The sequence below is a fragment of the Balaenoptera musculus genome, chromosome 1 (assembly GCF_009873245.2).
Source record: "Balaenoptera musculus isolate JJ_BM4_2016_0621 chromosome 1, mBalMus1.pri.v3, whole genome shotgun sequence".
NCBI classification, from domain to species: domain Eukaryota; kingdom Metazoa; phylum Chordata; class Mammalia; order Artiodactyla; family Balaenopteridae; genus Balaenoptera; species Balaenoptera musculus.
The window spans coordinates 106,637,554-106,663,291 of record NC_045785.1 but is presented as its reverse complement, the minus strand read 5'-3'; the positions used below and the strand labels follow the sequence as shown (position 1 = coordinate 106,663,291).

The 25,738-nt window shown below is 40.1% G+C and overlaps 1 protein-coding gene and 1 long non-coding RNA gene across 5 annotated transcripts; one reads left to right on the top strand and one right to left on the bottom strand.

Annotated features, from left to right (window-relative positions):
- Positions 1-365: 365 nt before the first annotated feature.
- Positions 366-7,805, bottom strand: LOC118898536. The gene is made up of 4 exons (XR_005020722.1): positions 7,419-7,805; positions 5,556-5,609; positions 5,370-5,479; positions 366-534 (listed from the first exon to the last, which is right to left on the bottom strand). It is a non-coding gene; the product is annotated as an uncharacterized LOC118898536 (long non-coding RNA).
- A 27-nt stretch (positions 7,806-7,832) lies between these two features.
- On the top strand, positions 7,833-24,855 carry PRKAB2 (protein kinase AMP-activated non-catalytic subunit beta 2). 4 transcript variants are annotated; one of them, XM_036859004.1, is made up of 8 exons: positions 7,833-7,944; positions 8,205-8,387; positions 11,922-12,088; positions 12,884-12,977; positions 13,214-13,334; positions 17,318-17,451; positions 18,127-18,195; positions 20,275-24,855. In XM_036859004.1, exons 2-8 carry the CDS (start codon positions 8,232-8,234, stop codon positions 20,350-20,352), a joined length of 819 nt encoding a protein of 272 aa, XP_036714899.1. In that variant the 5' UTR covers positions 7,833-7,944; positions 8,205-8,231; the 3' UTR covers positions 20,353-24,855. The 4 variants fall into 4 exon arrangements, 3 of the variants coding, with proteins under 3 accessions (XP_036714899.1, XP_036714888.1, XP_036714907.1); XM_036858993.1 differs by having other exon boundaries at positions 7,899-7,953; XM_036859012.1 differs by lacking the exon at positions 7,833-7,944 and adding an exon at positions 8,001-8,025.
- Positions 24,856-25,738: the final 883 nt, after the last annotated feature.

The window sequence follows — 25,738 nt, the reverse complement described above, 5'->3', positions numbered from 1 at the left end:
GTTTTTTAGATTCCACATAGAAGTGAGAGCATACAATATTTCTCTTTCTCTGTCTTACTTATTTCACTTAGCATAATGCCTTCAAGGTCCATCCATGTTGTTGCAAAGGCAGAATTTCCTTCATTTCTTTGCTGAATAATATACCATTGTGTATATACACCACAATTTTCTTTATCTATTTCTCCACTGATGGACACTTAGGTTGTTTCCATGTTTTGGCTGTTGTGAATAATGCTGCTATGAACATGGATGTGCAGCATTATTCTGTAGTTCACATCTATGTAGGTAATACTTTCACCAATCCAATGTATTAGTTAGGATTAGATTCAACTGCATATAATAGAAAAACCCAAAGTAACAATGGATTAAACAAGGTTAAAGTTTATTTCCCTCTCATATGAAAAAGTCTGGAGGAAGATAGTCCTGAAATGGTATAATAGCTCCACAGCATCTCTTTCTGCTCCACTATCAGCATGTGGCTTCTACCTTATGGTCCAAGACGGCTGCTGGAGCTCCAGCCATTATATGGACATTCTACACAGAAGAAAAGAGAAATATAGAAGAAGGCCACGCCCCCTTTAAGGAAAGTTACTAAAAGTTCCATATAACATTTCCACTTAGATCTCATTGGAAGTATTTAGTCACATATATCTAGCATATATCCAGGGAGGCTAGGAAACGTGTCTTTATACGGAGAGGCAATGTGTCCAGGGAAAATCAAGGTTCTGTTATTAAGGAGGAGGGGAGAATGAGTATGAGTGTTGAGGCAGACCTTTACCACTTGGCCTCTCACTTCAATGACCTTCTCATTCCAATGATTTTATAATCTACCTATGTCATTACCACCAAAATCTCGATTTCAAGCAACCCACTCTCCAAAACCTTTTATCTTTTCAGCACATTCACTCCAGTACTCTAACTCCACTTTTTTGACTCCACTTCATGCCCTCCATCAACCTGCTCCATCTTCACTTCCTAGCCTACATGGTCTATAAGCCATGGTCCAACATCATAATCATATCCTACCATGCACTCTCAATTCCTTAGCCCTTTCCTCCATACTTGCTTGGCTAAGCATTACCTTTAGTTATGTGCCTGCATTAAAACACTTAAATATGGCAAGACAAAAATATCACTGTGCTCATTTGACGTCTTAAATTCATGACCACTAAACCTTGTTTCTTTTTTCTCTAAGAAAGTAGAAGCAGTCAGAAGACTTTCACAGCTTTCCACTCTGTGCCCAAGGTCTGTAATGAGGGCTAGTCACATAGGCACCCTCTGCCAGCACATATCAAAATTCCAGACTCCCAGAAGGAGAGCAGGTGTTCAGTATAAACCACACAGTTACACAGTATAGGCACAGAGAGCCACTCTTACCAGTTGGGGTGGTAAGAACCCTCCCAAAATCCAAATTCCCAGACACCAGCCATCGGCCAAAGATGCGAGGTGGCCTTCCGAAGGACAAGCAACCTCAGGCCTGGGGTTATGCTCCACCTCCTTGAGAAGGCAATATATACATACATGTGGGATTTTTCTGTATAGATTTGTTCCCCATATTCTGGTTGGTTTTAATTCTTTATTTTTGGAGATATGGGAAGCACTATTATGGTTCCAAGAGTCGGCTAACTCTTTCCTTACCCTGCCTTTTATTAGGGATCTCCCATACTAGTCTCCAGACTGTTGCCTGCCCCAGTGTTTCTCAAAATTTGGTTCTTGAGCCAGAAACATCAGCATCATCTGGAACTTGATAGAAATTCTCAGACCCCATCCCAGACTTACTGAATCAGAAGTTCCAGTCACCAGTCATCTGTGTTTTAGTAAGCCCTCCTGATGCATGGTAAAGTTTGAGAACCACTGATTTAGCCAAAAGGTGAGGAAGACCTGTAATTGCTCTTTCTGTCAGGACTTGAACAGATTCTGAGGTCTCTACTATCTACCAGAACCAACAGATGCTGAGTTATGAAAATTGGGCTGGGATGAGAGTGGTGTGGAGCTGGGGTGTATTCAAACTAGCATCTTCCCTTCCTTGAGGATTTTAAATAAACTTATTTTAAAGCTCTCTTCAGAGTATTCTTTTTCTCTATTTCTTTGGGTGCAAATGCTCTCATTTGAAGAGTCTTCTGGGACTTCTCTGGCAGTCCAGAGGTTAAGACTGCGCTTCCAATGCAGGAGATGCGGGTTTGATCCCTGGTCGGGGAACTAAGATCCCACATGCTGCGCAGCGCAGCCAAAAAGTAAAAAAAAAAAAAAAAGTCTTCTGACTCAAGATCATGTCACTGGGCTTCCTCATGTGTTTTGCTATTTGGATTACTTTAGTAATTTTTTAAACTTTTTATTTTGAACTGATTTCATTCTTTCAGAAAAGTTGCAAAAATAATACAAAGACTTCTTGTATAAGCTTTACCCAGGTTCCCTAAAGATAAGACTTCACATAACATTACAACAATTATCAAAACAAGAAAATTTACATTGATATAAAACTGTAACTAAATCACTTATTCAATTTTCACCACTTTTCCCACTAATTTCCCTTTTTTGTTCCAGGATCTTATATTGCATTTAGTTGTTATGTATCATTAATCTCCTCTAATCTTCATCAGTTCTTCAGTGTTTTGTTTCTTTCAGGACCTTGACAATTTGAAAAGAACTAAGTTCCATACTTTATTCTGATTTATTTACTTTATACCTAATGTTTTTTCTATCACAGGCTCCCACTTAGGGTATCACATTACTCCTTATCATTAGGCTGCTTTACACTGTGACAGTTTCTTACACTTTCCTTGTTTTTGATGATCTTGACAGCTTTGAGGAGTACTGGTTAAGTATTTTGTAGACTATCCCTTAATTTGTGATTGTCTGATATTTTTTCCTCATGATTAGTCTAGGGGTTTGGGCTGTCAGGAGGAAAACTAGAGAGGTAAAGTGCTATTCTCATCACCTTATATCAAAGGTACTGCTACTGACTTCCCCTAATGATGTTAAGCTGGCTGAGGTGGTGTTTATTAAGTTTCTCCACTGTAAAGTTATCCTTTTTTCCCCTTTTCTATATTGTATTCTTTGGAAGGAAGTTAATATGCTCCGCCCATACCTAAGGAGTAGACAGTTACGATCCATCTCCTTGAGGGCAGAGTATGGGGAAAGGGCTCAGAGTTTCCATGCCCTCTCCAAGCGAGCCACTCTCCATGAATCTGCATGTGTTCACCCACCTGGAAGCTCTCCAAATTCCTGTCCTTTTTGGGGGTTTGTGGAGGCTTCAGTACACAGGCATGATTGATTAAATCATTGTCCATTGGCAACTGTTTCAACCTCCAGCTCCTCTCCCTTCCCCAGAGGTCGGGGTGTGGGACTGAAAGTTCCAACCCTCTCATCACGTGTTTGGTTTTCCTGACAACAGCCCCCATTCTTAGGTTCAGTCCAAAAGGCATTTCATTAACCTAACAAGAAACACCTTTAATGCTCTCATCACTTAGGAAATGCCAAGGGTTTTGGGATTTCAGAAAGAGGGACAAAGACCAAATATATGTTTCCTATTATAAACCATGATATCACAGACCTGAATAGGTATTTCTCCAAAGAAGGTATACAAATGGCCAACAGGTACAGGAAAAGGCACTCAACATTGCTAATCATCAGGGAAATGTAAATCAGAACTACAATGAGATATCATCACCTCATCTGTTCGAATGGTTATTTCCAAAAAGACAAGAGATAAGAGTCGGCAAGGACTTGGAGAAAAGGGAAACCTTGCATGCTTTTGTGGGAATGTAAACTGGTATAGCCACTGTGGAAAACAGTATGGAGATTCCTCAAAAATTAAAAAATACAACTACCATATGATCCAGTAATCCCACTTATGGGTATATATCCACAGGAAATGAAATCCCACTTATGGGTATATATCCAAAGGAAATGAAGATACATCTGCACTCCCATGTTCACTGCAGTATTATTCACAGTAGCCAAGATATGGAAACAACCTAAGTATCTGTCTAAAGATGAATGGATAAAGAAAATGTAGCATATACATACACAATGGAATACTATTTAGCCATGAGAAGAAAATCCTGCCATGTGCAACATCATGGATGGGCCTTGAGGGCATTATGCTAAGTGAAATAAGTCAGAGAAAGACAAATACTGTATTGTATCACTTATACCTAGAATCTAAAAAAAAGTTGAACTCAGAGAAACAGAGGGTAGAATGATAGTTGCCAGGGGTCAGGAGTTAGGGGAAATGGGAAGATGTTGGTCAAAGGGTATAAACTTTAAGTTATAAGATGAATAAGCACAGCATGGTGACTATAGTTAATAATACTGTGCTATATACCTGAAATTTGCTAAGAGAGTAAATCTTAAGCATTTTCCCACACAAACACACAGAGGTGTGAAGTGATAGATGTGAATTACCTTGATTGTGGGAATCATTTCACAGTGTTCACATACATCAAGTCATCATGCTGCATACTTTAAATATATATAATTTTATCATTATACCTCAATAAAGCTGGAAAAAGTTAATATCAATGGTATTTGTTTTTAAAAATAATTACTTTCCACAATGGTTGAGTAGTCTCTTTTGTGTATAAACTTGTATCATTCCTCTTCCTAAAGCTGATATTTTAAATGGTATTAAATTGTTTTTATTTTTTATTGAGGTATAATGTTCATACAATAAAATCACCCTTTTTAGTGTACAGTTCTGTAAATTTTGACAGATGCATAACACCATTACAATCAAGACACAGAAGTATTCTATAACTCCCCCAAATTTCCTCAGGCCCCTTTGTAGTCAACCCCTCTTCCCACCTTCAACTCCTGGAAAGCACTGATCTGTTTTCTGACCCTAAGTCTTGCTTTTTCCAGAATGTCATGTAAATAGACTCTGGCTTCTTTCACTTCCCATAATGCATTTGATATTCATCCATGTTGTGTGTATCAAGAGTTTAATCCTTTTCATTGCTGAGCAGTATTCCATTTATGGCTATACCACATTTTGTTTATAGATTTACCAGGCAAAAGACACTTGTGTTGTTTACCTTTTGGGGTGAAAATGAGTGAAGCCACATATGTTTTGTACAAATAAATATTTATGTGCAGGTTTTTGTGTAAACCTGTCTTTATTTCACTTGAATAAATACCTAAGAGTGGGATTACTAAACTGCATGTTAGGTGTATGTTTAACTTTATAAAAAAGATCAGATTGTTTTTGAAATGGAAATCACCAAGATGAGATGTCACACTCATTCCTGATCACAAGTGGGGATGCAAACTGGGGAGCAGACAGGAAAGTACAGCTCCAGATGCCTAATCTAACCTGTCATCCAGTTCTGTAAAATCGATATATTCTTCCCCCATTCCCCCATCCTCACCTCTCAGAGGAAGTAGGACACCTTTAGCAGCATGCATACAAGTATACTGTGTTGTGAAGCCTCCTGTGCTCTCCATTATTCGCCTCAGTTTATCAGGCAGAATGGCTTATCTGAGGAGACAAGTGGCAATGACATCTGAGATACAGTAACATCAAGAGAACCCCCACCAATTATTTTGCCTATTACCTTCTTCTTTTCCTTCCCTCTAGAAGGAAGGACACTGGGGCAACAGCATTAAGCCTGAAGAGAGAAATTATACTGGTGTTGGTTAAGAGATCATGTTTCTTTACCTAGTCTTTCCTGAGTATAAGGAAAAAACAAACAAACATGGGACTAGGGAGAAGCAATTAATCCTTCCTACAGTGTCAAATTACTTTTGTCTTATGTCTAAAATACACAATATGCCAAGTTGACTTTTATTATTAACTATTGACCGATTTATAAATGCTATTAGAGCAGAACAGTGTCATGAATAATCCCCAAAGCAGATTTGCTTCTCCTATGCTGATTTGACGCTTGTAAGGAAATACGTACTAGGGACATATTACTTGGCATGGAGAAACCACCCTGGGGCTAGAAAGCTGAACAGTACACAAGTTAATGTTTATTGTATTAGTCCTTCAAGGGCCTTGCTTCAGAGTCCTGTGGAAAGATTGAAAGGAACTCGGGGAATAAGGGGGGGTGGGTAAGATTATCCAAGAAGGAAGTAACTAGACAGTAATGATTTTGGAGGGGTGAGCAAAAGGTTGCAGTAAAAAAAATGTACCTTTTTTTCTGCAAACTGTCTTTGGTTAAGAGCTACAGAATAACTGAGTTTATTAGGGGCAGAGCAAAAACAAAAGGGGGAGCAGCGGATTTGTTGGACTTAAGCGGATGGGTTTTCAACTTAATATAAAATGAACTTTTTAACAGAGCTGCTCATGCAGAAAGGGTGGCCTTTTGTGACTTGGGGTTCCCCATTACTGGCTGTGTCTAAGACTAAGTGCAATTATCCTGTTATAAATGTAGTAAACAGTATTCATGTACCCTTCATTCTGCAAATGTTAATTTAAAGTTTACTCTGTACAAGGTGCATGCAAGAACATGAAGAAGAATCAAACCTAGATTTGCTCTCTGCCAGTTGTCAATGCAGTGGTTCTTACACTTTAATGTGTATACACATTCCCTTGGGGATCTTGTTAAAATGCAGAATCTGATTCTGTAGGATGGGGCCTCAGACTCAGCATTTCTAACAAGCTCCCAGGTGATGCCAATGCTGCTGGTCACTATAACACATGCTGAGTGACAAGGGTTTCTAGTAGGTAGTGAGACATGCCTATAGTCATAATACAAAGTAAGAATTAGTAAATACCACAGAAGTCCCATTAATTATCAGTAGAAACCTGAATCTGCTCCAACAAGACTGTCGTTGCCCTTTTCTACCTAAGTATTCCTTCTGATGCTTCTGTTGCTCTCTTTCTTGAATTTCATTTCTTCTGGGGTTGCTCACTGCAAGTGCTGTTTCTTAGCCTAGAATAGCTTTCTCCTTCTCCTTATACTAATTTTAACAATTTGTCAAGATTTATCTCCTGGGACTTCCCTGGTGGCGCAGTGGTTAAGAATCTGCCTGCCAATACAGAGGACATGGGTTCGATCCCTGGTCTGGGAAGATCCCACATGCCGCGGAGCAACTAAGCCCGTGCACCACAACTACTAAGCCTGCGCTCTAGAGTCGGAGAGCCACAACTACTGAAGCCTATGCGCCTAGAGCCCATGCTCCGCAACAAGAGAAGCCACCGCAATAAGCCCGCGCACCACAACAAAGAGTAGCCCCCACTCACCCAAACTAGAGAAAGCCCGTGCACAGCAACGAAGACCCAATGCAGCCAAAAATAAATAAATGAAAATAAATTAAAAAAAAATTTATCTCCTAATTATTCCCTCTTCCCTGGGGACCCAGTCAGGCTGACTGCTCCCCATAGCACTTAGTTTTAACCTCGAGCAATTACCACTACTACTTCCTTAGCTATCAGTTGCAAGTCCGTTTTCTTATTCCCTATAGGAACTCACCTCTCCGGGATGCCTGTCGAAAAGACGCTACAAAATGAAAACGTTTGGCGAACCTGAGGCCAGGTGAGGGGGCGGGGGAAAAAGCAATGCCGCTCCACCGGGTGCGGAGCACCAGAGCCCGTGAGGGGACCCCGTGTCCTTCGGTGACCGTCCCCACCAGATGGCAATCCCTGAGGCTCAAGCAACCGAAGATCTCGGCGCAGTCTTGCCAGCGAAGCAGTCCCATCCCCGCACGCAGCGGATTGCGGAACCGGCGCCCCCGCCTGGCACTGGAGGCTGCGCGCGGCTGCCCACCATCGAGGCGACGGTGGCTAGAGAGGCCGGCGGGCCCCGGGCGCTGCCGCGGCGCGGCCGCAGGGAACGCGCGCGGGGCGACCCCGCGCCTCTGGCCTTGTAGCCATTTTAGGAGGAAACACGGGTCGCTAGCCCGGGGCGTGGCTTCAATTTCAATAACTTTATTGGTGGCCTTATCTGCAGAACAGCCTTATCACCATTGGTCCCGGGAGAAGGCACAGCATCGCGGGAGGTGATTGGGGTGGGAGCGCCCCTGGGCAGTGAGCGCGGGGCGTGCGGGGGAGTTTCCGAAAGCGGGTTTCTTGAGCAGCAGGCAACTGGGATTGGGGGTTCCGGGGGTTCCTGGAGGCCAGGGAGGGAGGGCTCCCCCGCGCGCGGCTTTCCTGGGGCGGGGATTCCCTTGCCCGGGTCCCCAGACGCAGGGGCGGGGCCAGGGGCTCCCCAGACGCGACCGCCGGGGTGTCCCTAGCCCCGTGTTGTTCCCCACGGCAGGTGGCCCCCGACTTGAGCTGCACCGCCATGGGAAACACCACCAGCGACCGGGTGGCCGGGGAGCGCCACAGCGCCAAGGCTGCGCGCGCTGAGGGCGCCGGCGGCCATGCCCCGGGCAAGGAACATAAGATCATGGTGGGGAGCACCGATGACCCCAGCGTCTTCAGCCTGCCGGATTCCAAGGTGAGTGTCCCCACGCCCCCAGTTGGTGGCGATGCTGCAGTAGTCTGGGTGTCAGGGCTCCTCCTCCCTATTTTGATTTTTTCTTATCACACTGACCTGGGTTACGGTTTTTAGAATTAAAGGCTTTTTTCGGGGACGGAGATATTGAGTGGTAATTCCTTTCGCGGTGCTGTCTCAAAATAGGATAGAGGCGGAGTTCTTGTTACTCGACTACTCTTTTGGCCACATTTTTAGGATGAGGCCAACAAACCTCCGCCCGGTCGCCCTTGGTTCTCCTAACAGGCACGGGTGCCCTCTTCTAGAGTACTGATGAATTTGTAGGTTGTGAGCCCTGGTGAAAAACTTCAGAGGGTAGGTTACCCGAGTTGCTGACCATAGGCGGCATTTCCTCACATTTGCCTTGAGGTAGGTAAATGAATTTCTTTTTCCTGATAACTGTTGTGTATCAGTATCATTTTTGCCCTTCTGAGAGCTCATCACTTCAGATCCTCTTCCCCTTTGGCACGGCTGCGAGCAGCAACCACTTGCTTATATGAATACTTTCTTCTAGTCTTGGGGATCAATAAAGGACATTATTTGGTTGACTGCTTAGTTTTCATCTCATACTTTACAGTTGTCTTGGCTGAGCTGCTTCTTTCACATCCAGCTGCTTCTCAAGTGGGAGAGCAAATAATTCCAGGATTTCTCTAATTTCCGGTAGTACTTCATAATGTTACCGCGGCTGAAAATGGACAACCCACAGTTGCCCTGAAGACCTTGCTGTCAATCAAGGACTTTCAGGAAAGTGGCAACTTGTATTCACCCTACAGAAAGGATAGATGGAGCTGACAGCAATGTAATTACCATTCGAATGTTTCTAATCACTTTCAGAGCTGTAGGCATTAAATACATTAATTCCTCCTAGTAGTCTGACTAGAATGAAGTAGAAAAATGGAGGGGTTGGGGAGATTGGGGTAGGTTTGATGTTATCACTCATCCTGTCCCACCCATCTGGGGTTTTATTTTATTTACTCTTGTAAACAGAGAATAATTTGCCAGGTTGATAACACATGAAATGTGGATTCTACTGTTTATTTTCTTGGATCACAATTGAGAACATAATCACAAAGAGAAGTGAGGGTGATTTCTTGGGGTTTCTTCTTCGTTCCTTTCTTCCTTCTCCCACTTCAGGACTTCTTCCTCAACATTTGGGCCCTCTCCTCAGCCATCTGAATTTACTTCTTCAGAGCTTTCTCAAGGTGATTGTATTTTTACCAATTTCCTACATTGATGACTCAGGATTTAAGTACAGTGTATTTGTCAAGCTGTGACTGCAGTAATCGGCGTCCTGAATAAAAGCCAGGTTGCTCTATCTGAAATGGAGCCTATTTTGGATCATTCTTTCCCTTACCTCAATCTTGACATTTGTGAAATAAGAAAATTGGTTCAAATAATTCCCAAGGTCACTTCCAAATCTAAGATTTTATAGTTCTCAATCTATTTCTTCCCTCAATGTTTCACTTAAACATTTTTCAATTATAATTCTAATTGTTTTGCCTCTTTTCCTGATGATTTTGCTGACTATTTAACTTGGAGTAAACAATCTTTTTGCTAGTCAGCTGCACTCATGCCTACCACAGAAATGTCATGTCATACGTGGAAGGGCTTTCTTCCAAAGCTAGGCATATTAATAGTTTGTAGCTTTCAAATTCTAAACTGAAACTATTAAATCATACAAGTAAATAATAGAAACAGTGGCAGGCGGGCCTACATTGCTTCAAATGCCAGCCTTCTTCGGTGGACTAATTCAATGGTTTTCAGTCCTATTTGCACATTAGACTCACCTGAGATTTGTTTGAACACTGCATAGAAAATTTGAAACATTTTCCATGTTTCAAAGTCAGGAGAACAGTGTAATGAACTCCTATATAACTGTCGTCCAGTTTAAACAATGATCAAATCATGAATGAATTTATGTCACCTATACCCCAATCCACTCTTCCCCCACCAATTATTTTGAAGCAAATCCCAGACCATCATATCAAATATTACTTTATCTGTAAATATTTTAGGATGTATCTCTAAAGATGAGGTTTCTTTCTTTATTTTTAATATAATTTCAGTATTATTGTCTGGGAAACTTTTTAAAAATAGATTCCCAGGCCTTATATCTGAATCAGAATCTGAGGCATATGTAATTGTTAGGCATATGTAAACATTTCTGTAATTCTAATGCAGCCTGACAAATAAGAGTTCATTGCTTTGAGAAAATGGAGATCAAACTTTTCTCTTAAGCCACTTCCTTATATAATGTGAAAGTTCCTTCAATTCTCTTTCTCTGCTTGCTTTGGATTATGCTGCTACTGGTATCTCATAGTGTAGTTTTGAGGAATATTGAGAGACAGTATGGAAGGTAGTCTGCCTCAGCCATTTTGAAAGTAAAGCCCAAATGAATAAACTAGTCCTTTTTTTTTTAACCCACATTATTTTATTTGGTAATATTTTGGCTTGGTACCATATAGTCTTATTTACCAAAGTCATTTAAGCCAATCTGAAGTGGGGGTGAGCAAACTTTTTCTATAAAGGGCCAGATAGGTAATATTTTAGACTTTGCGGACCATACGGTCTCTGTCACAACTACTCACTTCTGCCATTGTAGCATGAAAGCAGCTGTAGAAAATGAGTAAGTGAATGAGTGTGGCTATTTTCTGATAAAACCTTATTTGTAAAAGCACCTGGCTCACTGGCCATAGTTTGCCAATTCCTGTTCTGAAGGATGGTAATGAAAAGAAACTAAGTAAGGAGTCAGTTTTTTTTCCGGAACCCTACATACTTCATTTGATATTGGAACCACTTTTTTAAAGGAAACTGTGTTTTTGATATGATGCTTCTTGAGCTCCAGAATTTTCATCCCTACTCCTGAAATAACTAGTATAAACCTGGCATAGGTGAACAAGTAAGATTTCATAACCATTTCTCAAAATTTATGAAACCAATGATCTGATTTTTACATTTTTAATGTCCTTTTGTAACCTATTAACTAAAGTGGAGGTTATGAATTACTTATGAATTTTAGCATCTCTAATTTCTATTATAACTGATAAATTGAGAGCTGCTCATATTTGCATGTGAAAAATACATGGTTAACTTAGTTATTTTTTGTAGAACCATACTTTATTTTCATATTTTTTCTCTTAAGAGACACTCAGAAGCATATCATAATTGTCTGCCTATGAGTTAATCTGGTAAGAGGAAGTAAGGTTTTTTGTTTGTTTGTTTCTTAAGGGAAATCCTAAGGTTCTGAAAGAATGAGTGATATATGCAGACTCAGAAGTTAGGCTGTGATTTGGGTAGCCTTTGAGCATAAGCCAGTTGACCATTTTGGTCCTAGATGAGTTCTTTTTCTATAGTTTGTTCAAAATCTGATTTAGTTGCTAATTTCAAGGCTTATTAGTCCTTAGCAGAAACATAGCACCCCTCTCTGCCCTGGGGAGGAGAGTGACCTTTTCAGAATTCCTGGGTCACAATTTAGGGATGACCTAATCCTTCTTACAGCTCCCTGGGGACAAAGAGTTTGTATCATGGCAGCAGGATTTGGAGGACTCCGTAAAGCCCACCCAGCAGGCCCGGCCCACTGTTATCCGCTGGTCTGAAGGAGGCAAGGAGGTCTTCATCTCTGGGTCCTTCAACAATTGGAGCACCAAGATTCCACTGATTAAGAGGTGAAGACAAGTGTCTTGGTTGAGTCTACAGGGTCCAGGAGTAGAGACTTGATTTCCTTTCTCAGGAGAGAGACCTGGCTGGACTACTCCTCTCTACCTGCTAGGGACTCTCTCTAGAACATTTTCTGTGACCAATAACTATATCTGTGACATTTTTTTCTAACCTCATAGTGAGTCAGAGATGTTTTACCACTTAGAATGTCATTTTCTTTAGGACTGTGTTACTACAAGTCCTTTCTATGCTTGTGGGAAGTCTTCCATAACTGCCTGAGTCCAGTTGCTCTTGACTTCTGCACTGAAACAAAACACACTGTAAAGTTCTAGGTAGTAATGTTGTTTGTTGCTTGCAGAGCAACAGTGAATTATGTAACTGGTTATGGCCCTTTGTATAAAGGTAATTTTCTAGAATCTGCTCCCCAAAATATGGAAGGGTACCTTGAGGCACTTCTTATCCTGAACCTACTTGCTATCTTATTTACATTCATGAGGGATCCGTTTTGCTGAAGCAAAATAGTTGTACTAAGGTGGAACATTCGGGAGGATTAACATCTTTATTGTTCTTTTCCAGATATTAGTTAAGAACTAAAGTTATTGGGAGGGGCTAGCAAATACATGCTCAAGGTGATATAAAAAAGGAGAATGGGTTTATAAATTATTTTTTACTCCAGGGGTTGCAGTCACTTAAGAATGCGGGAGATCATTGGTATGATATTGTGATTGCCTCGTGGTTTTTACATTTATATTCTGTCTTCTAATAGAAATTTGGCCTATTTAACTTTCTGTTTTCTTCTATAGCCATAATGACTTTGTTGCCATCCTGGACCTCCCTGAGGGAGAGCACCAGTACAAGTTCTTTGTGGATGGACAGTGGGTTCATGATCCATCAGAGGTAAGGCCTTGATCTCTGAGGGTAACCACTGACTTAACAGTCTCCTTTAAACTATCATTCCCCTTGGTGTCAAACATCATTGCAGTCAGGATTGATAGGCTCCTATACTGTTGGATTTCTTTCTTGATAAAAGATGGTGGGGCCAAGTATGATCCCTTTTAAAAAGAGGAGAGTTGAATAGAACAGATGTATTTGAAATGGGGATTCATGAATTTTTTTTCCATTCATTGTTTCAGCCTGTGGTTACCAGTCAGCTTGGCACAATTAACAATTTGATCCATGTCAAGAAATCTGATTTTGAGGTGTTTGATGCTTTAAAGCTAGATTCAATGGAAAGCTCAGAGACATCTTGTCGAGGTAATTTTGTAGTATTTGCTCTTTCTTGATCTGTTTTTCTTATAATGCATGTTTCTTCCCAAGAGTGGTTTTTGTTTGTGTTTTTTCATTTTCTCCTTAGGAATCCTATGAATTGTATGTATATGTTTCTCCCATAAACATTAGGTCCCCGTCTTCAAGAAAAAAATCTGTCTAGTGTATTTGATTTCAAACTTTTTAACCAGTAGGTTTACACTGTAACCCAATACACACTCACACACACACACACACACACACACACACAACAGTAACACAAGTCTTACAGTATAATGTTTGCCTTTATTGCATGTAAAGCACTCTATTTTCTATTTTATCCTTCTTTTTATAAACCACTAATGGGCTATGGTCTATAGTTTAAAAAGCTATTTCTAGTAATATTTCAAGTTTTTCATTGACCTTTGAGAGTATCAACTAGCAGGGGCTAGCTGTGTCTCATATGCCTTGTTTAGCTGCCTCAGCTTAATCCTGCCAGTTTGATAGCTCAGTTGGCAGTTCTATAATTTTATAGGGCCCTACATATATGGCAGTTTTTGGGGGAAAAAGGGTTATAAAAACCTCACATTTCTTTTTTTTTTTTTTAATTCTTTTAAAAATTAATTTATTTATTTTGGCTATGCCGTGTCCTAGTTGCGGCACACAGGCTCTTTGTTGTGGCATGTGGGATCTTTTAATTACAGCAGGTGGGCTTCTTAGTTGTGGCATGCATGCAGGATCTAGTTCCCAACCAGGGATCAAACCCAGGCCCCCTGCAGTGGGAGCATGGAGTCTTACCCATTGGACCACCAGGGAAGTTCCAAAACCTCACATTTCTTTTGTCTATATGTTAACTGAAGTTTTGTAAGTTTTGGGTTAAAAAAAAAATCCCTTCGTAGAGGAAAAGACCTGTATCCTTTTGTTTCTCCCAATGCTTTTTCCAAGGCCTTCATCTCTACTTACCTTAGCTATAATACCAGAAAAGTTATTTGCTATCCATACTCACAGTTACCAAATTTGTTGTTTTACAGTAAAGGCTATGACTGTCTAAAGAACTGTTTCCAGTAAGCACACTTCTCCCTTGTGAGTTCAAAGCCTGCCTATGCTACTAACTAGCTTTGCCATCACGGACAACTCCTTCAACCTTTTTGGTTCTTGGTTCCTTATCAGTAAAATCAGAGGCTTAGACTCTCAGTGATTCACAGCTGAGAAGACACAATACCTGAAGTGAGACATATTAAAATCTCAGGACACAAGAGTGGCTTATGCAGTTTCTAAAAGAATAATCAATAGTATAATAATTGTTTAGGAAAATTACAAAGATATTGTTTTCATTATATAAGCTCAGAAAGTAAGGCTGGACATTGTTCTTAACTGGTGGCGCAGAGATTTAAAAGAGTTTAAAAATACTGAATTAGGGGCTTCCCTGGTGGCGCAGTGGTTGAGGGTCTACCTGCTAATGCAGGGGACACGGGTTCGAGCCCTGGTCTGGGAGGATCCCACGTGCCGCGGAGCAGCTGGGCCCGTGAGCCACAATTACTGAGCCTGCGCGTCTGGAGCCTGTGCTCCGCAACAAGAGAGGCCGCGATAGTGAGAGGCCCGCGCACCGCGATGAAGAGTGGCCCCCGCTTGCCGCAACTAGGGAGGGCCCTCGCGTGGAAACGAACACCCAACACAGCCATAAATAATAAATAAATAAATAAATAAATAAAAGGGGAAAAGATGGTTCAATTTTTTTAAAAAAATACTGAATTAAATGATGAGACCACTAGTTACTCTAAATTTTTGCATTATATGATTCTAGCAAAGCAACCAATGAATAATAGACATATAATCATAATTACAGAGAAAGAGGACTAGCATACTTTTGATATTTCTCTCTTCCCACTTTCACCCAATTTCCTGATCCACTAAGGTAGGGTTTAAATACATTTTATTAGGAATCTTCAGATAATGGGTTTTAATCTGCACTCAGTGACCATCTTTGCCATGTATGTGACTTTGGGTAAATGACAACCATTTTTTTTTCTGATGGAAAGGGAAAAAAAAAAATACTGTTCTATGTACTTGCAAAGAGTGTTTTTGTGGATCCATGACAAAATAACTGAGAGTACTTTGAAAAGTTTCAAGTTCTATACATTTTTAAGATACTGTTTAATATAACAGTATTTTTGCTACTCTTTTCTTTTGTCCCACATATATTTAATTGAAATCTGAGTTCTTATGCTGAACTGGTTATTAAAATCCTTTTTACTAGAAACTAAAAAACATTAAAAATTTTTAAGCAAAAAATTATAGTTCTCTTCATTTTTGTGTATTTCTATTCTTGTCTGCATACATTTTTTCCATTTTTTAAGGTATAATTTCACATGCCATAAAATTCACTCTGATAAGGTGTGCAATTCAGTAAGTTTTAGTATATTCACAGAGTTGTGCAACCATCATTGCTATATAATTGCAGGGTTTTGTTTTTTGGTTTTTTTTTTGGCTGCACTGGGTCTTCACTGTTGCACACGGGCTTTCTCTAGTTGCGGCGAGCGGAGGCTACTCTTCGTTGCAGTGTGTGGGCTTCTCATTGCAGTGGCTTCTCTTGTTGCAGAGCACGGGCTCTAGGCACGCGGCTCAGTAGTTGTAGCTTGCAGGCTCTAGAGCGCAGGCTCAGTAGTTGTGGCGCACGGGCTTAGTTGCTCCACAGCATGTGGCATCTTCCCGGACCAGGGATCAAACCCGTGTCCCCTGCATTGGCAGGTGGATTCTTAACCACTGGACTACCAGGGAAGTCCAAATTCCAGAGCATTTTAATCACCCCCAAAAGGAACCCCATCCCCATTAGCAGTCACTTCCCATTGCCTCCTTCCCTCCACCTCTGGCAACCACAAATCTACTTTGTGTCTCTATGGATTTGCCTATTTTGGACATTTCATATAAATGGGATCATACACTATGTGGTCTTTTGTGTCTGGCTTCTTTCACTTAGCATAATGTTTTCAGGGTTCATCCATGTTGTAATATATATAATTACTTCATTCCTTTTTATGGCTGAATAAAATTACATTGTATGGATATACCATTTTATTTATCCATTCGTTAGCTGACGGACATTTGGATTGTTTCCACTTTTTGTCTGTTACAAATAATGGTGTTATGAACATTTGTGTTCAAGTTTTTGTGTGGACATATGTTTTCATTTCTCTTGGGCATGTATCCAGGAGTATAATTGCTGGGTCATATGGTAACTTTGTGCTTAACTTTTGGAGGAACTGCCAAACTGTTCTCCAAAGTGGTGCACCATTTTACATTCCAACCAGCAATGGGAATAATACAAAGGTTCCAATTTCTTCACATCATCGCCAATAATTATTATTGTCTGTCTTTTTTTATTCTAGCCATCTTAATGAGTGTGAAGTGGATCTCATTGTGGTTCTGATTTGCATTCCCCTAATGACTACTACATTGTTATTAATTTTTCCTTTTTGTTGCAGTCATCGTAGTATCAGTAGTCTTAGAGTTTATAACCTTGTTGTTGCTTGACTGGAAAAAAGAACAAATCTAATATTTTCATATTGTTTGATAGTTTATAAGGCATTGTCGCATCTGTTGTCTCATTTGATTCCTATAAAAGCACTGTGAAATAGGGCAGAGATTGTTATTTTCATTTTATGAATGAGGAAACTGACTATAGTAGAGGGATTTGTCCCAAGTCATACGATTGATAGATGGAGTAGCTCTTCCCTGAACCTATACATCTTTTACCCCTCATCTCCTCCCCTATCCTTCACGTCATGTTACCATGTTGAGGAACTTCATGATTTATGTTCAGGGTGACGCAGACTTTTCCTTTGTTTGCCTTACAGTTGTAGACCCAACAAGTCACAAGTTTATGATTCTTGACTTCTACCATATTTAATATTAGCTGCCATGTACTGACAGTTTTTTCATGCATCTTTAATAGCTCTCCAACTTTCCCTTATATTTGAATAAATATCTTCCAGACCTTTCCAGCTCACCCCCAGGGCCTTATGGTCAAGAAATGTATGTGTTTCGATCAGAGGAGAGATTCAAATCCCCACCCATCCTGCCTCCTCACCTTCTCCAAGTTATTCTTAACAAGGACACTAATATATCTGTGAGTATCCTAAGAGTATTGCTGGGGCATCTGGGGGTTACCAGGACCATTTGAGCTACAGTGTAGTAATCCTAGAGGTTGGGATTATTACAAAGGTGTGTTGAGTATAAATCATATACGTATCAGTAGCTTTACAAGTTCCTTTTTCCAGGGCTGAGTTGCGACTTTTCCAAATACTGTTATCAAAATTCATAGTTGTCTTCTGGTCCTAATATATCAGGCTCAGAGCTATGGATTGCTAGAACCAGTTTCGAAGACTTCTATTCCAACATAAGATAAGGAGTATTTATCATTTGGGGATATCCAAAAGAAGTATATTTTGCATATAATTTACATTTCTAGTCAATTCACTTGATTCCCACTAAGATTATTTTTGCCTCTTACACAAATCTTCTATATGTGTTGTGGGCAAGGTCTATTAAAGAGGATGAATAGATAGTGAGGCTAAGGGTTTCTGCCCTGGACTCAGAATTTTCCTGATTTTCTGTAATGAGAATGTATTATTTATATATACTAGGATGAGTGCATTACTTAAAAGAAATAATACATTCTAGTTTTGAGTTTCTCAACAGTCCCAAAGATCTCTGAGTAGGAATAAACTGTTTGGTTTAGGATTGTGCATTTAACCCCATTTAGTGGGTTTTTTTTGGTTTGTTTTCTTTTTACCCCTCTTAGTGTGATCCAGCCTTGCTTCCCGAGCCCAATCATGTTATGCTGAACCATCTCTATGCACTGTCCATTAAGGTAAGTGGTGGGCCTGGTTCTTCACATAGTTCCCCAAAATGGGAGGGGAAGAGTTGAACACGTGTTCCCTAGTGGCTACTTGCTCTGCTACTTCACTGAAGCTGAAGCTGGCAGTAATAGTCAAATTATAGGAGAAGAAGTTTCTTTTTTTAACTAGTGGGTGAGTTTGTTTGTTTTAGTCTCAATATCTGAGTTCTGGCTAGCTAAATTGCGCTGTGATTGAATGGACTTTTTTGCTTCCTGGTTTCTTTTTGGGTAGCTATAACCTTTGCACCACCTACTTAATTAAGTTTGAGTTCATAGTACTAGGATTTCATTTACAGAAAAAGCAAGTCTACCTTCCAGTTCGAAGAATGCTTGAATGTGATATTAAGGCTTCCACTTTTTTAAAGGTGGACATGAGCTGCTTTCAGGTGCCTGAGTCCTATATACCCAAGTGCTTGCATCTTTCCTATACACTCGTAAAGGAGAAATGTGACCAGACTTGCCCTGTCCCCCCCATCCCCGTTCCAACTCTTAGAATGCTTCTTGGTTTCTCTGCTGCTTTAGATTCTGGATTGAAAATATCTGTTCAGTCTTGTCATGTCTTTGTGGTCTGGCTATTGGAATAATATTTTATATAGTTCTGTAGTTACCAAACTAAGCTGAACATCATCAGAATCACTTGGGGAAAGTTTGTGAAAATATAGATTCAAAGGCTCCATCCCCAGGGATTCTGAATAAGTGCATCTAGGATGGGCCTCAGTAATTTTTTTAAGCTGCTTATATTTCTTAGATGTGCAGCCAGATTAGGGAAATCACTGATACAGCTGTCTTTAACAGATTACGTGGTACTTATTAAATATATATTATTGAATTTAATTTTTATAATAACCTTGTGAGATAAGTATTATTTTTTAACCCTGTTTTATAGAAAAAGAAACTAAAGCTCATAGAAGGTCATATTGCCAGTAAGCACCAGAGAGAGAACTGAGGTCCAGTCCTCCCATCCTCATTCCATGTCCTTTCCTAGAGACCATTGGGCTGGTTCTTCCAAGTAGGTCTTTCTCTCACCCACTTCTCATTTCCACCAAACTCTTTCTGGAGTTGAATTTTTTACCTGCCTTGCTTCTGTCATTTTTAGGCTGTGATCTGCATACTGTGGTCACAGAATGTCAATCTGAGAAGTATTCATTGTAGATGATACAATATAGAGGAAAATAGGAAGAGGCACTGGTTTCTTAATTGGATTTGCTTGGATTCTTTGTGATCTAACTGAATTTTGCCTCCTGTATCTGCTCTTTGGCTATCAGGTGATGTCCACAGGTCTGCCATCTCTTTCTATGGTACACCCACGGTCTGTAACACCGCTTGGGAAATGGTACCTCTTACTCTTCACACTGGTTCTGACCCAGGTTAAGGTCTTGATTGTTGTGGTTCAGCTTGGCCTTGACCTATCCCTGGTTCTCTCAGATTGTTTAAGCTGTTTGGAATTGATCCATTGGATTGAGTGTCTTTCCAAGGAGGATTTTAGGGTCCACTTTGTTCAAGGATAGAAGATGATTCCTGAGTCCCCTCTTGATCAGAGATGACTTTTTTTTAAAGTTCATCCCTGGTATTAAATGGGGCTTGGAAATGGTTTTTCAAAAGGATCACTACCCTTTTTTCTCATTGCTTTTAAGACTTCCTTCTAGAAATGGATATCAGGATATTTCTTTTTTTCCATGATAGTTTTAAGCCCAATATTTGAAGGTGAGGTGGGGAAGGAAGTGAGGTAGGAGACTAATATTTTTTCAGCACCTACTTTCTGTGTCAGATATTTTCATGTAATCATCAGAGCCATATTAACGGTAGGTGTTATCCTTTGTAATGATGAGAAAAAAGACTTAGAGACATTAAGTAGATTACTCAAGGTCACAAATAGAGTAACAGTTGGAGTCAGGATCAAAACTTAAATTGATTTGAATCCAAAACCAACCTTTTTTTATAATATCAAACTAACTGTGTTAAAAGTGAGCAGTTGTGAAGGATTAATGGCTGGGAACAGCTGCCTACATCCTGAACTCGTGAATTAACTACATATGTTTATTTCCCTTGCAGGACAGTGTGATGGTCCTTAGCGCAACCCATCGCTACAAGAAGAAGTATGTCACTACTCTGCTGTACAAGCCCATCTGAAGGGATTCCTTCCTGCCTCCCAGGATTCAGGAGGAGCATCTCCCTTGCCTTTCTGGACTAGACCAGTCTTACCTGGGGCTGGAAGGCTGATTTGCTTTGAGGCTAATATGTGTGTTTCAGTGCCTCTGAGTAGGATGCTCTGCTTTTGCGTTTGATTGCAAATGAGAGCTTTAGGAGTTCATGGAATTTATTTTAAGAAAAAATCATATATATATATACACACACACACACACACGCACACGCACATGGGAGGAAAGTTAATGGAAGCCTCCTAGCTAGATGTATTCTTTCTGCCTGTGGGAACTCACCAAGACCTGTTGGGGAGAGCTGCAGGAAGAACCATAACAGGAAGCTTTTTTCCTAAAGTGAATGAAGAGCAAACTCAGGATCCTTGTTGGGTGGAGATTCTATCACTGCTACCTTGGCTCTCCAAGGGATGGACTTGTGCCAGACTGCTGCCCTACTTCCAGCTGCCTCCTTGCAGGAGCAGCTTTTCTTGCATGGGTTCTCTGTATTCCCAGAGTATGTGCACAATCTGTGTTTTTTATATGATACCAGGTGCCCCACAAGAACCTTTTTTCCTCTCATTTCACATTCTTGCTTTGTTAACCTCCTTCAGATCCTATATCTGACCCTTGCCTAACACAAAACTCAGTGGGTAAGTGACCCCTTTCAAAGGCTGTGTGAGACCTGACCCACCTTACAGACTACGGCTGCCAGAAAGTCTCCTTTTTAAGCTCAGCACAGGCCCATGACACTTTGTTACCACTTATTTTAACTTCTACTGAAGAAAATATGGCTCAGCATTATATGAAAGGCAGAATGCAGGTCTACTTTTTTGTTTTGGTTTGGTGCCACAGTTTAGGCTGTATTGGCACATTCCCATACTTTTTCCCACCTGGTTTGGCCCTGCTTCCATGTTTTCTTTCACAGAGCAGATAGCTTTGAAGGTAGGAGTGAAACCAGGGAAAACTTTCCTGTCTTTCGTCCTTGGAAGATTTTTATGTGCCTACATTTTTCTTTTATCAAAAAATGCCTTTTCATTGGTCTTAAGAGACTGCATTTGGAGAACTTCAGGCTTATGGTAAATTGCTCCCAATATTTTCTTCTCTAGTCTAGCCCCCTACAGTCTTACATTAATGAGGCTGACTCTGTGTACATCATTAGAGTAAACATTGCTCTAGATACAGACCCATTCAAACTCATTTCATGTACCTAAAAGTGTCCCTCAACTTAAAGATTCATTAGGCCAAGAGGCAAGAAATTACCCTTCGTGTTCCCAGCCATGAAAAGTATCACTTTCATGCACTAAATGCTAACAAGAGTTATCTTGTTCTTCTGTATCTTCCAGAAAGTGTTTGTTGATGAAGTGGGGTCAGTGATTTCCATTTGCCGAGTAAAAAGTATCTATTCAATCCACTCTTGAGATTCAGAGATAAGATACTTTTCCCCAAGTTTCTGTGGCTCTTCCATTACAGATAAATACAAGCCAAACATTCAATACTGAAGGAGGCTAAACTTGTTGCTGGAGAGGCTCCTTGACTGCTAAGATGAGCCCAGCCCCACTGAAAGGGCACCCACAGGTAAATTAGCTACCTCCTGTCTTTCCCATGTAAAGCTGATGATACAGTTGTCTTCGGGTATGTAGAACGCTTAGATCCTGTGTGTGAGGCAGTAGGGTATGGGATTGTTGTCTCGCTGGGAATGCAAATTGCTAAGTGCTTTGGTGGTTAATTGCTGAGAGTAAATATTGCTTTAGCCACTCAAGGCCACCATCTGCCTCAAAAGGCTTTTGTGGAGAACATTTTATGGTTCCAATCACTTTTAGAATGGTGTGCCATTTAAAAAATCCAGGCCAAATTCTGTTACTACCAACTCTCAGGATCTACATTGTCTTCAGTTATACTAGAATTTTGTTTTTCCCGTTACCCATTAAACAAGTGGGCCACTTAGGAGGATTTAAAATCTTGGTTGTTACATAGAGGATTTTGTTGTACTCATATGTCTTGTCAGCAGTATTGACATGTAATTGTCTGTGTGTTCCTGTATTAAAATCTCTATTCTGCACAGATAGATCATTAGAGTGTGGCAGGAAAAGAGATTCCTTCAATTTCTCTCAGGCCAGAGGCTTCTGTGAAATGGGTCTGTCTCCAGTGACAGTAGGTTTTGGTGCTGGTGACCTTCAGATCTTTCTAATCTGGAAATGTGTAGAAAGTGTCAGTTTTCCAAATTCTGAGGTAATCTTTCAGCCAGATGTGAAAGTGGAGCCTACCAGCTGGTATGGAAAGGGACCAGTAAGAGGAATTGGATGATGACTCATTCAGCCCTGTCCCTTCTCTGTACTGCTGATTAACATACCATGGCCTTGAGAATTCCTATCATACTCTCAGTCTGTCCCCTAGAAACTGTTCTAGAAGGTTGAGAGGGAGGGAGGAAGGTACCCAAGAGTACAGCTCGCTCATTCTTTTATATTGGTTAAAGGGATAGTTTATTTTCTGCAGAAGAATTTGACAGATTTTGAAAATGAATAAAGGAAAAAAATTTTTTTAGGGTTTTCTTATTTGTTTTGCCTGTAAGAGTTTCACAGTCAAAGAGTAAGAATGTAATTCTTAGGGAGGGCTGACTCTTGAACTGTATCATGGTTTAGGAGTTATGGGAAAAAGAAAGAGTAACTGAGCTGAGGAGTGGTACTAGGAAAGTTAAGGCTTAAGTAACTCAGAACTAAAAATATCCTTTTTTAAATTAAATCAAACATATACTGGTGTCTTTGGATTTCATTGTACAGAATTTATGGTATAAAAAATCTTTTTCTTGTTTCTATTTTCTACACTTTCTTCTATGTTGTGCTTTAACTTCACGTGTCAGGCAGACTTTACCAGGGTCTAAAGTCAAACATTACCTAAAACAAATATTAGTCATCTTGCTGGTAAGGAGAACTTCTGTGTCATGGTTATTAGCTTGTTTTAAGCTTAAAGTTGAATGGGATTTAATCACTGTAGGCAAAACCCCTGAAGGTCATACCTGGCCTCAACAGTGTTGGCTTTTTTTAAAAACAATGCTTATATATGGTAAAGAAGCTCTGTAAAAGAAGAATCCAAGAGAGGTTTCTGACAGGATCCTACAAACCCAGGCCCACTCACTTCACCCCAATTATTTCTAGTCTCGTAGACCTAATGGATCTGAGATAAAATCTTTGAAAAGTGTTGGTACTCCACATATGCTGCTAAAATGAAGTTAAATTCAGAAAGAAGTGTTACCTCTAGACTGGGCTTATATTAATCTGGGTATAAATGAAGGAGACATATTAATGATAGAATCCCCTGCTTTTAATTGGGGAAGTAGAGCTTTTAAATTTTTGACCTCAACTAAAAATGATATGCAATAGCCTATGTTTGTGTATGTTTGAAGTACATTCTATACTCAGAGATTTCTAAATCCTCACGTTCTAGTGATTTGGGGCCTAGGCTTAAGAGCAGATACACAGTTGGTCCCTGCATTATTGTGACTCATCCTTAAAGCTGAGTTGTTGCTGTCTTCTAGGAACTGCTGACTCTAGTTACCCATGGGATGGAGGACCTGGGAGGGATAGGAGTTAGGGTCTTTTAAAACTCTGGATCTAGGCATTTGTCTCTCCTTAAGCACCAGTCACAACTGGAGGTTGAAGGGCTGTGATTTCTGCAATGAACTCAAACTTTTGGAGTAAAAAGTCCAAATCTTTAAAAATTATAAGAAAAAAGAAAGAAAAGGAAAAAACTCCAAGAGTCTGTTACTTACGAAATGCAATTCTTCGCAGTGGAATCCCTCTAGGATTCAAATTTGGGCTTTGTCTTGATTTGCTTTACTCAGTTGTGCTTTGAATGAATAAGTTTTGTTAAAAATTAAATTTTGTTTTAGTTCCAACATTAGTTGGAGTCGAATTTTGTGTAGCACAGTGCTTTTGCAGTAAGATTGATATGAAAAACTAAATGCTACGTGGATTTTATAGTCAGGTTAAAATGGTCGAGGAGGTACCTACTATAAGTATTACATTATGTGTTCATCGTCTTATTTCTTTTCTATTCCCATCTACAGAACACCTACCCAGGTTGTGGTTTTAGAACAGCCAAAGCTCACTAATGTTGATTAGTCCTAATCTCCACACTGGGCCCCATATGTGAAACTTGTTTGAATTTTGGTAAATTGGAGAATGTTGGTTGTTACTACACTGAAGCATTTTGAGTGAGTACAGCTCTGTTATAAAGGGGGAATAAGACTATAAAGGGAATTAAATATGTGAGTCCTCCTTTAAATGGTGCTTTTTGTAACCTTTAGTGCTGCGATACAGAGCTGCTTTTCAGTATTTCACAAAGGAGTGGCATACAAGAATGAATTTTAAAGCTTTTCTCCAAATGTAATTTTTCACCGGACTCTGACGTGTCTGAAAATTGTGTGATATAACACATACAGAAATGTGAGGGGTTTTTTTCCATAAAACTTGAATAAAAGTATTATACAGCAATAATATTTGAGGTCTTCATTGATTACTGATTATATTATCAAGACCTATCCACTCAGTTAGCCTCAGGATCTAAAGAATGTAAATTGCCACACAGATACTTTCGAATAAAGAGAAAAGTAATAGGTATATGGGACACATGGTGTCATCCCTCCATCTGCCACCTTTCCTCTTCTTTTTGTTCCAGGCTATGCCAACATTAACTAGAGGAATGCAAACTCTGATTTGATTTTTAGCACTTTCTGTAAACTGCACACTTAGCTATCATCCTGTGCTGGATTAGCTGAGATCCTAGTCTAATGATTTTCAAGCCTGGCTGACATTAATACTACCTATACAGATTCTATAAAAATATTGATGCCCAGTCTACTACCTCCACCCTGATTAAATGAAAATCTCTGCTATGGGATCCAGGTATCTATATTTATTAAGCTCCCCAGGTGATTCTAACATGTATATATCCATTACCCTGGAACTTCCCTACTCATTCTTTCTCTGTCAGATATGTACTTGAAAGCAGGTTATATACTTCATTCTGACAGCAATCACTTCCCTCAGATGTCTTTGTTCAGGGCCATGATTATAATATCCTTTTTATTTTCCATCCCTTTATTTCATGGGGTTTTTACATAGCTGGTCTCTGGACTTTTCTTCAAATAACACAACAAGGCTACCCTGTATTTGCTGCTGTAAAGATTCAACTGAGTTAAATTTCCTCAAGGGAGAGAAGAGAATGACACTGTGGGAGTGACTAGAGGGTGAGAAGAATAGAGGGAGTTGAAGAGAGAAGTGGAGATGTAAAGTAGAAGGACAGGTAATGAAGACATGTGATAGTAGAAATGGACCAAAACAGTTAACCTCAAAGATCAGCAGCAGGTCAGAAGACGGCCT